Genomic DNA, 14,030 nt, shown 5'->3' with positions numbered 1-14,030 from the left:
GAGGACAATATTATATGGGCATTCGTTAACAGTTAGAGCGGGAAAAATTTTTTAAATGTGTATTTTAAAATTCCAAATATATATTTCTGACACAACTATATATATATTTTTAAATGTCTTGCGCTTATATTGTGAGTACTAGTTTAAAGTACAATTGTAATTTTTTCATCCTAATCTTACTAGTAGTTCCAGAGAAAAAGGTACATACGTGGGGAAAAAGTTTAATTTCTGGAAATCGCAGACTGTAACCTGTACAACATAGGTTTAAAATACTTTCCTACATCGGATTTTAATTATTCTTCCAACAATCTCTTCAGAAAATAACCTAGAATATTAAAATGTAAAAAAAACGAAAATTTAAAATTCTGCCTTACTAGACGATCTAAAACAACTGCTTAGTCCCTTCATCTTTGTTTTTAAATGTTTCAATTCCAATGCCTTCTTCCGTGAAGAAATAAAAAAAAAAAAATGTTTTTCTCCACGAGAAATCTATAGGGGTTATTTTGGATAATTTTGTAATCGATTCGAGACGAAATTGTAGAAGATAACGATAGTCCATCAGACAGTAGTATAGCCATTCACATGCATTTCTATCAACCCTACCTTCACAACGTGAGAAACATATTCACCCTCAGGACCCGGTAAGGCCCGATAGTTTTAATTGTGACCCAAATAATTTCTCACAGAATGCCAGTTACCTGAGATGCAAATCGCATGAGAGCTGTCCTCTACAGTCCAGGGAAGGCGTAAATATGCAAACAACCACAGGTATAGTGATGTTAATTCTGTGTGGGAACCGCGAGGCAGGGTTAGGATAGGTTATGTTAAGTGCAGGATACAAAGAGTATCGGGTAGTTTGCATATGTACGGACCTGGGCGGAACTCTGCCCCTTTCGAGAAAGCAAGTCGGCCCGCAGCCTCTCCCAATTTGGCAACCCGCCTTCTGCAAAAAAAGAAGCCTAGTTCAGTGTTTAAAAGTCCGGATTTCATAACTCATTTTTTGAGTTAATATCTTTCTTCATTCATATAAAAAATTTTATTAGGTTTCCAGATGGTGGTCAATAATTAAATAAAATACCTTGAATTATAACGTGTATTTAAAGTAAATTTTAGAAGATGTCGAGAGAATTACACATATAAAATATAACCAAAAACAAAAACCTGCTAAGTAATGGGCTATTTGAAAATAAAACGTAGTGTATATAGTGATAACTATACAAAATTTACTCTGAATGATTACGTAATATTTAAGATAGTATACTGTTAAGTATTCACAAAATGCTTGTGCAATTTGCTATTAATAACGTTATATTTCACATTATTTCATTATATTAGGTAATAAACCCAATGCTATTAAATAACACCAGTTTATATGAGTTCTCTTAACTAATTCATTATTCATTGATGGTCCTTATTACGTCTCAGAAACAGAAATTTAAATTCGTGTATCTAATTATTTACAAACAAATACGGTAATTTATTACTAAATATTACATAAATCATCCAGTATCTTGCCGATAACCATGTCAGTGTTAGTAAAAAAAAGTTCCATCTGTTACATTACAAATTAAAATATTTTCGAAAAGTCAGTTATGAATCTTACATGGCTGTAATTCACTAGCACAGTTTTACCATATTATATATGATAAGTAACCAACAAAGTTCCATTCAGTATCCTGTAACGAAGCAATGTCTCACTCATTCCCACGACTGGAAGTTCCAACTGCTGATGTTGCATCAGCACAAAGCTGCTTCAGCGGTTCTTGGCCTCGGTTTTTGCTGAGTCAAGGTCTGTCTGCAGGTTCATCTTTGTACTTTGTACGTTCCATTTATTTAAACGTTATACTGGTTAGTTAGAAGCACAATTAATTGCAGATAATATTACATAATTAAATTCTGGGTGGTATGGGTTCAATGATTTTTATAAAGTGCTCTAAACCAGTAAATCTTTAAAAAGGTTGTCAAGCATGTCAGTAAAACCTTTTTTGTATTAAAAATCTTTATTTGACATTAAAATATGGCAAAAGCAGACAGATTTTAGATTTTGTTTGAGGTTTTAAAATACACAATGTCTAAGTGGAATTCTAGATTTAGTATCAATTCATGCTATGGATCTCAAATTAAATTTCTAAAGAAACCTATTTTACATTTTTATGACATAATATTTAAAACTACATTTTGTGACAGTGAACAGTGACAGATTTTTACGAAATGAAAGTGCACCAAATGAAATATATTTATATGGCTTGAAGACACTTGGTTACACGAGTAAATGTTTTTCCACGTGTATTTTTTAGACTAAAAGTCTAAAGAATTAAACAAAATTATACAACTGGAAATGTAGGATAGTTTGTGAAATAACAGATATTAGTACAATTTTGTTTACAAAAATGATACAACTTATAGGTAATGAAGTGGTGAGTATGACATCATCCTTGGTGCACATGAATAGTTTAAAAATAAATAATGTATGTGTTTTTTACCATGAATTAATGATTTAATGGTTTTATTTATAAATAGTTTTACTTATTAGGTAGGGGTATCCAGTTACAATTGTTATAATTGTATTGGTTGAGTTAGAAATTAAACTTTGTACATCATTATAAAACCTAAGATCCACTTTTTTTACGTAATGAGTAATTCTTTATAACCTTAAAAAGGATATTAGTGTGATTTTGTTATATAATCCGAATTTCTAGTCGAGACCATTTATTTTAATTGAAATGCAATAGTAGAAAATATTTCGAATCGTTTTATGTTTCTTTATATATATTTCGTAAAACTAAAAAAATATTTGTACTAATAGTGTATAGTAATGATTCAAAAATGGCACAGCGTCTTTTGTAACAAAACTTTGTGTAAATAAAAAAGGTAAATATTTTGAGATATTTTCTTAATATCACTTTTTACGTTTTATAAACTCTGAAAAAGTGTGTCTTCACCTACTCTCTTTACAGAAATGTATCAACTTTTTTAAGTCGAACCATGAACATTATCAATAAAATCTACAATTTTGAATATCTCTGTTGTCATTTTAGAAAGTAAAAATCTCCTCTCCCCCACAAACAGTTACTTTACTAGAACGTTACCACTGCAGTATGCCATTTTCTGGCATCGATTCGGTCACCTCTGTCGGCAACTGCAGGTTAGACGGCAAGGTTTCACAAAGGCCACGTGGCCAAACCATTGTCCTAGAGTACGTGGGCCAGAGCACTCCGCCTCCTTTCTGGCTCCTCCGCTCAATTATTTCAGGTCCATGAATAAATAATATATTTATTAGATTCATCTCTATCATTTCAAAGTGTTGTCTTCCTCCGGGTGGGTTTTAATTTTACGTCCTGAGTGAAAAATTTAATCTGAATTTCAAATCAGCAGCAAGAGGAATAGTTTTGCAGCGGAATCGTGACATTGTGGTGAATCATGAATGGTGACTGCGGCAGTTTTATTTTTATTTATAATGTACTGGAAATCTGGTAATATTTTGTTCAATTACTCCCTGCAAATGTTTATAAATTGATATACGCTTTTAGTCAATATGAAACAATATTGTTTGTCCACCAGGAAAATTAATCGTTTTTAATACTAATTCAGAATTTATGTTTTTTCTTATTTAAACACGCAGATTTCTTAAGTTGACAGCTTCCATACAAATCACTTCAGAATTATAGACAAAAATATAGCTAAAATAAAGTACAGAAAAAATATATTTGGATGCCAGTTCAATATTAATTCTTTAGTAAGTTTTGCCACTATATAAATTTTTGAATTGCTTTCGTTGGTTGTTACTCTAGAGAAGAGTAATGATGACTTATTTTACCAAAATTTTATGCTCTGGAGAGGTGTTCAGGAATTCAAAAACGCTTTGGTTACGATTTTTGTTCGAGGGAAGGGTGTAGGATCCTGCCTTGCTCCTAAAAGGACCTTTTCGCTTCCAATATGTTGGGTTTGAATCCATAAAAATATTTAACTTAGTGACAAAAAACCGTTGAAGACAATTGTATTGAAATGTCCATTTATTTTTAGAATATCGTAATTTAACATGTTTTGGAATTCAATTTTCAATGTCAGTACATTTAATCACCAAGGATACAATTCAAGTTTGACCACCTTATTGACTAATTGTAGCTAATTTAAGAGGTTGCTAGCTAGGGATGCTGGATTTTCATTCCTTCAATATTATCATTTTAACTAAGTTGTACATATTGCTTGGGAAATTGAATCGGTTTATTAATTTGATTTAAACAAATAAATGAACGTAAAATATTCCTAGTCCTCTCTCTTCTTCAATAATCCAAAAAGAGTCACTGGATATAATGAAAAATATTCATATGTTCATATGGATTGCAAAATGGAGTAGATTAGTTTCATGGATACAGTTTTATTTATCTTGGATGGTTCGGTTTTGAAATTTTTCTGTATATAAATAATAAGCCAAATATATGCCATCCTTGATCGCGATTTGTCTTCTTATAGAATAAAACAAAATTTGGTTAGCCCGGACCTTTAACATGTCTAACCTTGGGCGCAACAGGAGAAAATTTTCATTGAAAGAAAATTTTCCTTTTTTTGTAAAATAAAAGAACTGTTGGTGGCTAATTTTTATAATCTATAAAAAATTCAAATAAAAACGGGCTACTTTAGTGAATCTCCAGACATTGGTTAGGAGGAGCAATGTCAACTTTTGTAATTTGTCATATTTAATTTGATACGAATTAAGCAATTATCTACTCCTTGTGAACTACTTATTGAATAAGTATTGCTCCTAATCCCTTAACCCTTTAGAGACCGCAAGACCCTGCGGCCACCCCGCGGCTAGGACCGAGGGGCACGGGAACGTCTGCGTTCACGCGTATACACATCCTTCAGTCCTTGTGATATGCAAAAAAGCATTATGCGTAATAGGTGCGTGGCCACGCACCGGCATGCAGATGCGGGACTCGGCCCTTCGCCCGTCGTGGGAGCGAACTACCTGCACTTGGCTTCCGCCTTTGGGTACTTCCGGTGGACTCAAAGGGTGCTACGGGAGCGATCTATGCAAATAACTAAAGCGACGTCCTCATCTGAATACGGTCTCGCGTTTGTTACTTTTGTGTCGAATTTGATTTTGTAATTTCGCTAGGGCACTCGGCCCTTTTCTCACGGGCTAAGGGTTTTGCAGCATTTGTCCTTTCGGTCCTATGCATAACTGAATGGATTATTGGTACAGTATGCGTTCACACGGAAATTTTAGGCACATATATTTCTGGGCTGGGTACCAAACGGGATTCCTTTATGAGACAGGAAAAATCTGTTGGCGTTACGGTTTTGCGTATATCATTACTTAATTTTTGAATTTCAAATAAGATTAGAGGTACATTAAAATTCATAGGATTCTTTTCCAACTGTAACAAAATATGAAACCATCTATATCCGGCTTTAGACACATCCTACACCATGTTTGTTGTGTAGATAGTAGAGAATCGTTTCTGATAAACGTTCAGAAATAAACTAGAAATGCAGTCTATTCCAGTTAATAAATAAATTATTAAAATAGGCGCTGAGACAGTTTTAATTGGAAATGAAATAAATTATAAGGCTGGATTAGCACGAACTACCTATACACATGGTACCGTATATTAGAGTGAGTTGGGATTTTGGACGGTATAATTATAATCGTTCACCCCCCACTGATCTTTATGGTACCGTAATAATTCCCGAACCCGCACAATCGATCCCACTGGGAAGTCCATGGCAACGAACCCAAAACTGGTCTTCTCCTTAGTTATATTATACTAGTTTTGTCACATAATGGTGTCAATCAATGTGTTTATCTTATTACTGAGATTATCTAGGTGTTTGAAAAATAATATTTATTCCACAAGCATTCCAAAATTTGTGACTAATCAACTATAGAAGTTTATTTTTTCTCTTTCATTGTTCTCAAGTCAAAGCATATACTTACCTCAATTAGTAAGTAAAAGCAATCTGAAGCATCTTGCAACTTACTGGAACATTAATTTACTGTTTGCTTATGATGGCCTAAATTTAAATAATCTTTACTTTCGACTTTCATTATTTATCAAAGCATTGTAATTAAAGCCCTACTCTACTTATTATCCTTCTGCATTTTATATTTACAACCAAATACATACGTGTAATATCTTCAGCTGCCATTTAATATAATTTTAATTATAATCATTAAGAACTTGATCTAATTAAGCTTAAAATGTGTTTATTGTTTTATTAATTCCAGATTTTATTTGCACATATACGACAAACATTCTAACATTTACATTAAATTACATAAACTGTATTTATAAACCATTGGAGAATACCATTGCCAATTTTTGTTTACTCTACAATATACCATTCTAACATACCAATAATCAGGATGCAAAATATGTGATGATTCAAAATTGTAATAAATGAGCTTTTAGGCAGAATAAAAAAAAACACAATATATAAGAACATTTACAAATTTGTACATACATTTTCCACTTGCAACTAAAATTCAAAAATTCCCCACACAGGAATGACATAATTTTTGTTTATCGTGACATCCAGATTACAGACGGTCAGTAAACTAAACAAAAGTTTAAGTTACATATTTCTTAAAATATCTTTTAAACTGAAGTTTACTGGTTCTTTATAGCACTGAATTTTATAACTTTTCCAGGAACTGAATTTGTGCCTTCTTGATTAGACAGATACCCTTTGGATATACTACGATATCTGTTATAATTTGTTCTTCTGTCCATGCGGAATATTTTTTCCGTAAGAAAAAACATTTTCCACAGAATTTTATAATATTCTATAATCTACCCCAAGGTTCAAAGAAAAGCTGTTGAAAATAAAATATGAGCATTTACAGCATGAATGTACGCGAAAGATGACATAGATGGCATGGTTATTAATAATGATAACATTAATTTTCTTAAAAGTGAAACTTTTTAATTGCTTGGTATGAAATTTATCTAAAAATATAATTATATTTAGTTATTATACCAATAAACCAACATGTCACTTCCTGAATGTCTAACTTTCATTGTTATATTATCTTCAGGTTATGATAAATTTATATGAGTAAAAATTATACATATTAATACAATAAAAAATTAATATATCTGAATACTTTTCGAAAGTGAATAGAATTTCTCCCATACGATGATTCATAAGTATGGAATAAAGTATAAAAAGATCCAAGTCAAAGGAGAAGCTTGGCTAATGACCTTATCTAACCTTATCAATGAGAAACAACCGGTTTGTTTTTTATTCGAATAACCTCTGAACCTAATCCTATCTTGCAAGCAGCTACCTGTCCGACCATGAGCGGCAGCTTGGACGTCACCTTGTAGTGGTCAGCTCCCACCTACAAGAAATGCACATCTAAAATAATCCAGTCGTACCAACCGAGCTGTAAACGAAGATTTATTCGTGGAAAGAAACACATTCACTAGAGCTGCTAGATTATATACTCCCTGCGACAGAAGATTCAATAAGTCCACAATAGAGTGCACGTCGTGTCCTATCTCGACTTCCAGCCCGGAATTCATTTCTTTCCTCCCCTCACGCGACTCCTTGTCGGGGGAGAAAATTGAGTTTAGTAATTGTCGGGTGTAACATTGCATCCAAATGCTCCCATTCTCTCATGTATGGGAACGGTTTCATTTAAAGCCAATGTGTTTTCGCTCGGCGGGATATCACTGTTTTGGTTGATGAGTTTTTTTATCGACCTAAAATAAATACTTTCGCTTTGCTGTATTTCTATTCCATGGAAAAATATATTCTGTTTATTTTCACGTGTTTCGTTATGTAACTTTTAAATTCTGAAAGGCAATCAGTTACCTCAATATTGAACAACCAAAGTACAGCACATCAATTTGCGAATTGTAAGAACAAGTGTTTTTCAGTTACTTCTTCACATATTATATTGGCATAGAATCGCATTTTAAATGCCATCAACGCTTGATAATGCCGAAAATCTGAAGTTAGAAGAAGGCAAAACACAGCAATAAACATAAAAATTTATTAGATTTATCCAAATAGCAATAATCATATCACGAACTACTGGAATCAGGGGATCTTTTACCAACTCCAGTACTTTAACAAAAGTCACAGGACAAACCCATCTGTGGCTTCCTAAAAGACCGAAGTATGACATACTTCTTAAGACTTTACACACCAAGTACTCGAGAAAAACGGAAATGCCGATATTGTACTATACTTTTAGGTTAAAATAAAAGTCACGAGCCCTAACATAACTCTTCTGCTAAAACAATCAGCATAGTGCAATCATCATCAAAGGACAAACAGGAAATATCTGCATAATTTGTTAGGGCGTTACCCTCTAACCCTATCACCAATGAACGAGATTCGAAAAAGTATATTAATTTTGTTCACCGTACAATATCCACGTAATTTCAAAATGATCAAGAAAAATCTTAGTGTACACAATAGTATTCTCGTGCATTCACATTAATTCGAAAATGTCATCTACAATCTTAGAGATGGTAGAGATGGTATTATAGGCCCCAGCTCAAAACCTCTCAAGAAACTATAACAATTGAAAAAGATTTGAATCCACCAATTGTTTGTATTCTAACGTTTTACAATACGGTGTTTTTCAAAGCCTCCATAAAACAAGGGGTGCTTTAAACAAGGCGTAGGGTGAGCTTTAACCCTTTCTCACACCAACAGTGCATCTGGCACTGCCAGTACTACTTAGCTATTTATTTCATTTGTTGCTTTGATCGCAAACCACAATCGATTACCCCCCACCAGCCCCCCGGGTCTGCAGGCGCTGTGGGGGCCGTCACCTCGCATTAGACTCAAGTAGTACACCTTGAGCCGCGAACTCTGCTTGTTCCACTGGGATTGGTGAGGCTCAACTGAATGGAGGTCAAGGTTTGACGATGCTTTGAGAGGTTATGTCTTCTTTTGTATGGTCTTATGTCTGATCCTTGCAATGACATCCTGACATAATAACTGCAACGTAAACGTTCTCCTACAATGACAACTTAAAATTATCCTGACATACTGACGTTCTCCTGAGAACTGCAATGACACCATGACGTTATCGTGACCTCTGAAACGACATCTTGACGTTATTCTGACCTCTAAAATGACATTTTGGCTCATTTCTGACAATTGCATTGACACTTTGTCGTTCTTCTGACACCTGCAATGACATCTAGACGTAGATCCTCTACAGATTGTCTAGATTGGTTGAATGACATAGCAAGTGGATTTTAGCAACTTTGAAGAGTATTTATTGAACCTAGGTTTATTTAATTGATTTGCCAGGTCTTCGATGATTACAGACTAGTCGGAATTATTAATATACATATACAAGATAAAAAATTAATTTAGCGAACCTCATGATTAAAATAATCTTAGTGAGTTTCAATTGTCTGTAAATTGACATTTTATAGATAAGTAGCATTCTAATTAAGCGTCGGAAATGATCTACTATTATTGATTTGATAAATACTAATACTCATCAATAATATAATTTAATTTTTAATACTTTGTTCTGTTAAAAGTAAGTTAATCTAGTGTAAATTATTTAATTCTGAAAAAACTCAGTTAAGATTACGCAATATGAGTTTTACCGATATGCAGAGCTCTTCGTGCATTTTGAGCTGGTATTTTTAAGTTTGTTTATAAAATTTGTATTTATTAATGACTTATTAGGTTTTTGTAACTGGACCCAATATTTTCAGGTGTGTCAATGTGTCTGAACAGCAATAAATTTTTGCTTCTCCATTAAATAAAATATATTGCAATACGGTTTTATGGTCATATGTAATAATTAATGCTTGCTGTGTAAGGTAGGAGAGCAATCAAACACAGCAGGACGAGTACGACTTACGAATTACACATGCGTATCTCATATTACCCGTCAAACATTAAACAAATTTGTCATCTTTAGATTCGTATAGATTATTTTTAATACAAAAGTATTATTAACGTTATATAATTACGTATAAAATAATTTAAAGATTTAATTCCTTCCTGAAACTTAATTACAATTTAAAAGTAATTTTTTGTTTAACAAGGATTTACTGTAGGAACGTTATTTAATTTATTCTGAATCACTCTTTATTTAAAAATAATCTGGTCATTACTGTATCACGTGACCGATGCGTTCATAATTTTATTGCTAGATTAGGATTAGTGACACAGTTTAGGACGAAAATTATTATTGAAGCCTCTTTTATTTTGATAACTTTCAACTTACAACCAATTGACTGTTTCATAATTTAACTTTGATAACCTCACTTTTAATTTTTGAAGGCAACTCATATAATTCATTTACAACTCACATCCAGTACTTACACAATTGTTTATATTATTAATGAAAATTATATTAGGGATAGAATTTGAACTCCAAGAACGAACCTGGTGTGCTGGAGAATAAATAACTGTTTTAATACGGTTTACGATACATTTAGCTGCATTTTTACTACCCTTTTAAAGTTTAGCGTTTGAAAACATTTTTGGTTTGCAATTATTTTACTCTTTTACTATCATTTGCAAAGTATTAGAACAAAATAATTACGTTTAATTCCTGCTGTAAAGTACAATAAAACATTGTAAAGCATTATTGCAGTAGCTTGTGTCATAAAGCGCACAAAGAACTTTACAATTAAAACCGTGTTCAAACGTGCGAGACTCACAAAATAAACAGAGTTTGAAGCATCATTGGCATGAAACAGACAGAAAACAATCAATCAATAGTATAAAAGGGTGTGTAAACGCGGTGCGGCGGCGGGGACGTGGGTTGGCAGACCGGGCTAAAAGAACGCACCAAAAGCGCAACCGCCGGTGGAAAAAAGATCAATATCGCACTTTTAGCTTAATACTTGCTAATTTCGCAAGAGAACGGAAGTCTGGAAAAATTTATTTGTTTGTTCGAGTGTCTGGCGCAAAGTATAAACAGAGTGGAGCGAAAAGACGAGCCGGGGTTGCAAATTAAATTTGATATATAATAGAATGAAGTGGCGTACCGTGTGGGGTGGTGGAGAGGGTGGCGTCGCTCCTCCCTGCGCCGTGACGTCACATCATGGCGGCCGCTACGTCACCGGGGAACCGGAAACGGGTTAAGCCAGGGCAGTTCTACAATTAGCGCTACGTCACCGTATGGATTTTCCACCCCTCCGTCTTATTAATAAGGAGCCTCCAAGGGTTGTTAAAGGGGAGGAGTTTTTAGCGTACAATTATACTCCTGGAGCGCCTTTACTTCCTGGTACATCTGCTTTAACTCATTTCGCTTTCTTAGCCTATTACCCTCGTTACACAATTACAGACGGTACACTGACACAAATTAACATCCCCACCTTTCCCCGACACCCCCTTTCTTCGATCCCATCTCGACTTCATTAACACCGTCATCTTTGATCATTACCGGCAGGACCATCTTCCTCCCTCCGCAATTCGCTTAAGATCTCTCACCACGCTCTGTGAGCTTTGGTGACCTGTTCGATAGTTTTAGTAGTTGTCCCACTCCTACAGGATTGGGAAGCGAATGTCTTAGGCTAGGAATACCCGTACCCTTGATGATGCAGCATAAATGTTACCAGGCATTTGCGAAGGAAGTGGAACCAGTACACTCTAGTTTCACAGGCGTTTCCAAACCTAAAGAGAGTCCTGCTTTAAACTAAAGGGTGAAATCTGATTTACTTGGGTTTATTGGGAAAATTTTTGCGTGGCTTTATCAATTCATTTAGATTCAATTAATCAGAATTAAACCAAGAATACGTCCAAAAAGGGAAGATGATATTGAGATCCTTTGGCTACGTGTGCTGTTATGTTGCGTAGACAAACTTTACAGCTGTTTGAAATACGTTTACCATTTCATTTCAACACTTTGTAATGCATCGGAGATTGGCATTCATGTAAGAATTACATGCTTATACTACAGAACTCATTAGTAGGACGTAGCATCATGGGTTAGAAATTATCCGATCCCAATTTAAACGCGAGAGTGAAGAAATCCTTCCCCGTTGATAACGATTTATTTCGTAAGTCTATAACGGAAAGTAAAACAGACATCGACAAATATCTGGATCATTGTAAATCAACAAACTCTCGATCGACTGCAAGATTAGAATGAGTGCAAGAAATTGAAAACTGTAACTTAGTATTGCAACAGGTTTTTGAATTGGTCTCTAACTTGTTTTTTAATGTCAAAAATAATTATTATCTGTTTTAGTTGTAGTTAATTAAAAATTTCTTATTCATATTTTCAGTATTTATCTACTACAAGTTCTAAATATTGACTAATTTACTCACGCCTATTCTGATATCGTTTTATCAAAAAATCAGGATAGGAAGTAAACTAAGGACCTTCAGTAGTCACCATGAACGTAGAATCCTTGTACTAAAATACGTGACGACATCAAGGAATGCTGTGCCTGAAGTCGCTTTGCGTGCGAGGAACTCCTTCTCAAGCTCAATTAACAAGTAATAAAATAGCTTTGTCTAACGGGATCAGGGCCTGTGTCGCCACCCGTGTCCGGGCAGGAAGAACAGAGGGCGGTCACGCGATATGCTCAAATTTGGAAATCTCATCAAAAAGCCTTTCAGAGAACTACGGCTGGGCTCCACATGTGGACCATATTTGACGACCATAAAGAGAATTTCAGTGGTGGAAGACATTCAAATATAAATCTAATGTAATAACAATAACACGACTGAACCATAGTTGAGCATCTCATCCACGGATGATGATCACAGAATTCAGGTAATAAATATATGCATACTTTGTAATTAAATGTATATGAGAGTTCTAACAAACATTGTGATAGGGTACCTATACAATCAATCTAGCTTATAGTATCAGTGCCTTTTAGTAGATTTTCGAGCAGAAATGAGAAAATGTGATTATCATTAGAGGGAATAGTCAGAAGTCTTATGTCTCGTATCTGCGTTCTTTGGTTGCTTATACATCAAATTCTATTGGATGAAGTAAATCTTTGGCGAAGTAAACTTTCAATTATATGAGAGGTGAAGTTAATAGTTACAAAAGGTCTGCTAGTTCAACCCCGAATACTATAGGCCTTACAGAATATTTAGTACATATTATTCTAACAGTTACCCACGGCTTCGCACACGATTTCGTAGGCTTTGCACGTATACTACATTTCTGACGCCTATGTTAAGTCTCCATAATTCCCATGATCAAGAAAATATGTCAAAAAGAGTATATTTATGGCCATTTTAGTTTACACCGGTCTTATAAATTTTGTACCGTTGTTGATTTTGCTTTGTTTTCCAATCAAAAGAATGTATATAAATACACAGGTCTGAGAAGCCAATTTCTGTCATAAGATAACTAAGATGGATTTTCAAACAGTCTTTAAATTTGTAGTAAAAGGTGGATAGTAACTTTTTCTTTGATATCTGCATCACAGTACTGATCAAGCACTGCATACTTAATATTTGCTGAAGCGTACAGTTAAAAATATACTATTCCTAAAATCTATAAATATTTAGGTTTGCTTATCTGGAAAAACTCTGTGCTCAACAGCGATTCCATAAAAATTTGAAATAAGAAACTTTGTTTCTACTAAACCTTAGTCTACGCTTCCGGAACTATAAATATAAATTGTTTTCAGGCTTAAATAATCCAGATAAATAAATTTATGTGATTGTTTATTTTAAGTTGTTATACCTTACACTAAAACTTGTAAAAGGCTACAATAATTGAGTACAGGTATACGAATATATGTTATTTAACTAGCTTACGTACCTAGATAAAAGATAAAGGATAGCCCGATAATTTGTTTTGTATAAGCTAACATTTTTTGGTTTTTAATTGATAAAATTTAAAGAAAACCGCGGTTAGGACACGCCATGTTATATATGTGTAATCATACAAATAGAAATTTGTATTAAATTTATAATTACGTCCTCTTCTTTCTTCTATAAAGGAAGAAAATTGCCTTTACGGTTATCCTATATGTTACCGATGCGTTCTTGTATTTCCTTTCAGAACTGTATGGTTTATATTTTTTACATCGCCGTTCCAACTCGATACCTCGACAGAA

General features: G+C 33.9%; 1 protein-coding gene across 1 annotated transcript in view; it reads right to left on the bottom strand.

The window, feature by feature from the left end:
* Nucleotides 1-14,030, bottom strand: part of LOC124353782 — a 179,922-nt gene that overhangs the window by 16,381 nt on the left and 149,511 nt on the right. Inside the window, exon 3 of the mRNA XM_046803779.1 lies at nt 699-943. Coding sequence (XP_046659735.1) covers nt 699-943 — 245 coding nt within the window. The remainder of the gene's footprint in view (nt 1-698; nt 944-14,030) is intronic.

The sequence above is a fragment of the Homalodisca vitripennis genome, chromosome 2 (genome assembly GCF_021130785.1).
Source record: "Homalodisca vitripennis isolate AUS2020 chromosome 2, UT_GWSS_2.1, whole genome shotgun sequence".
Classification (NCBI taxonomy): domain Eukaryota; kingdom Metazoa; phylum Arthropoda; class Insecta; order Hemiptera; family Cicadellidae; genus Homalodisca; species Homalodisca vitripennis.
This window is presented reverse-complemented; position numbering and strand designations above follow the sequence as displayed.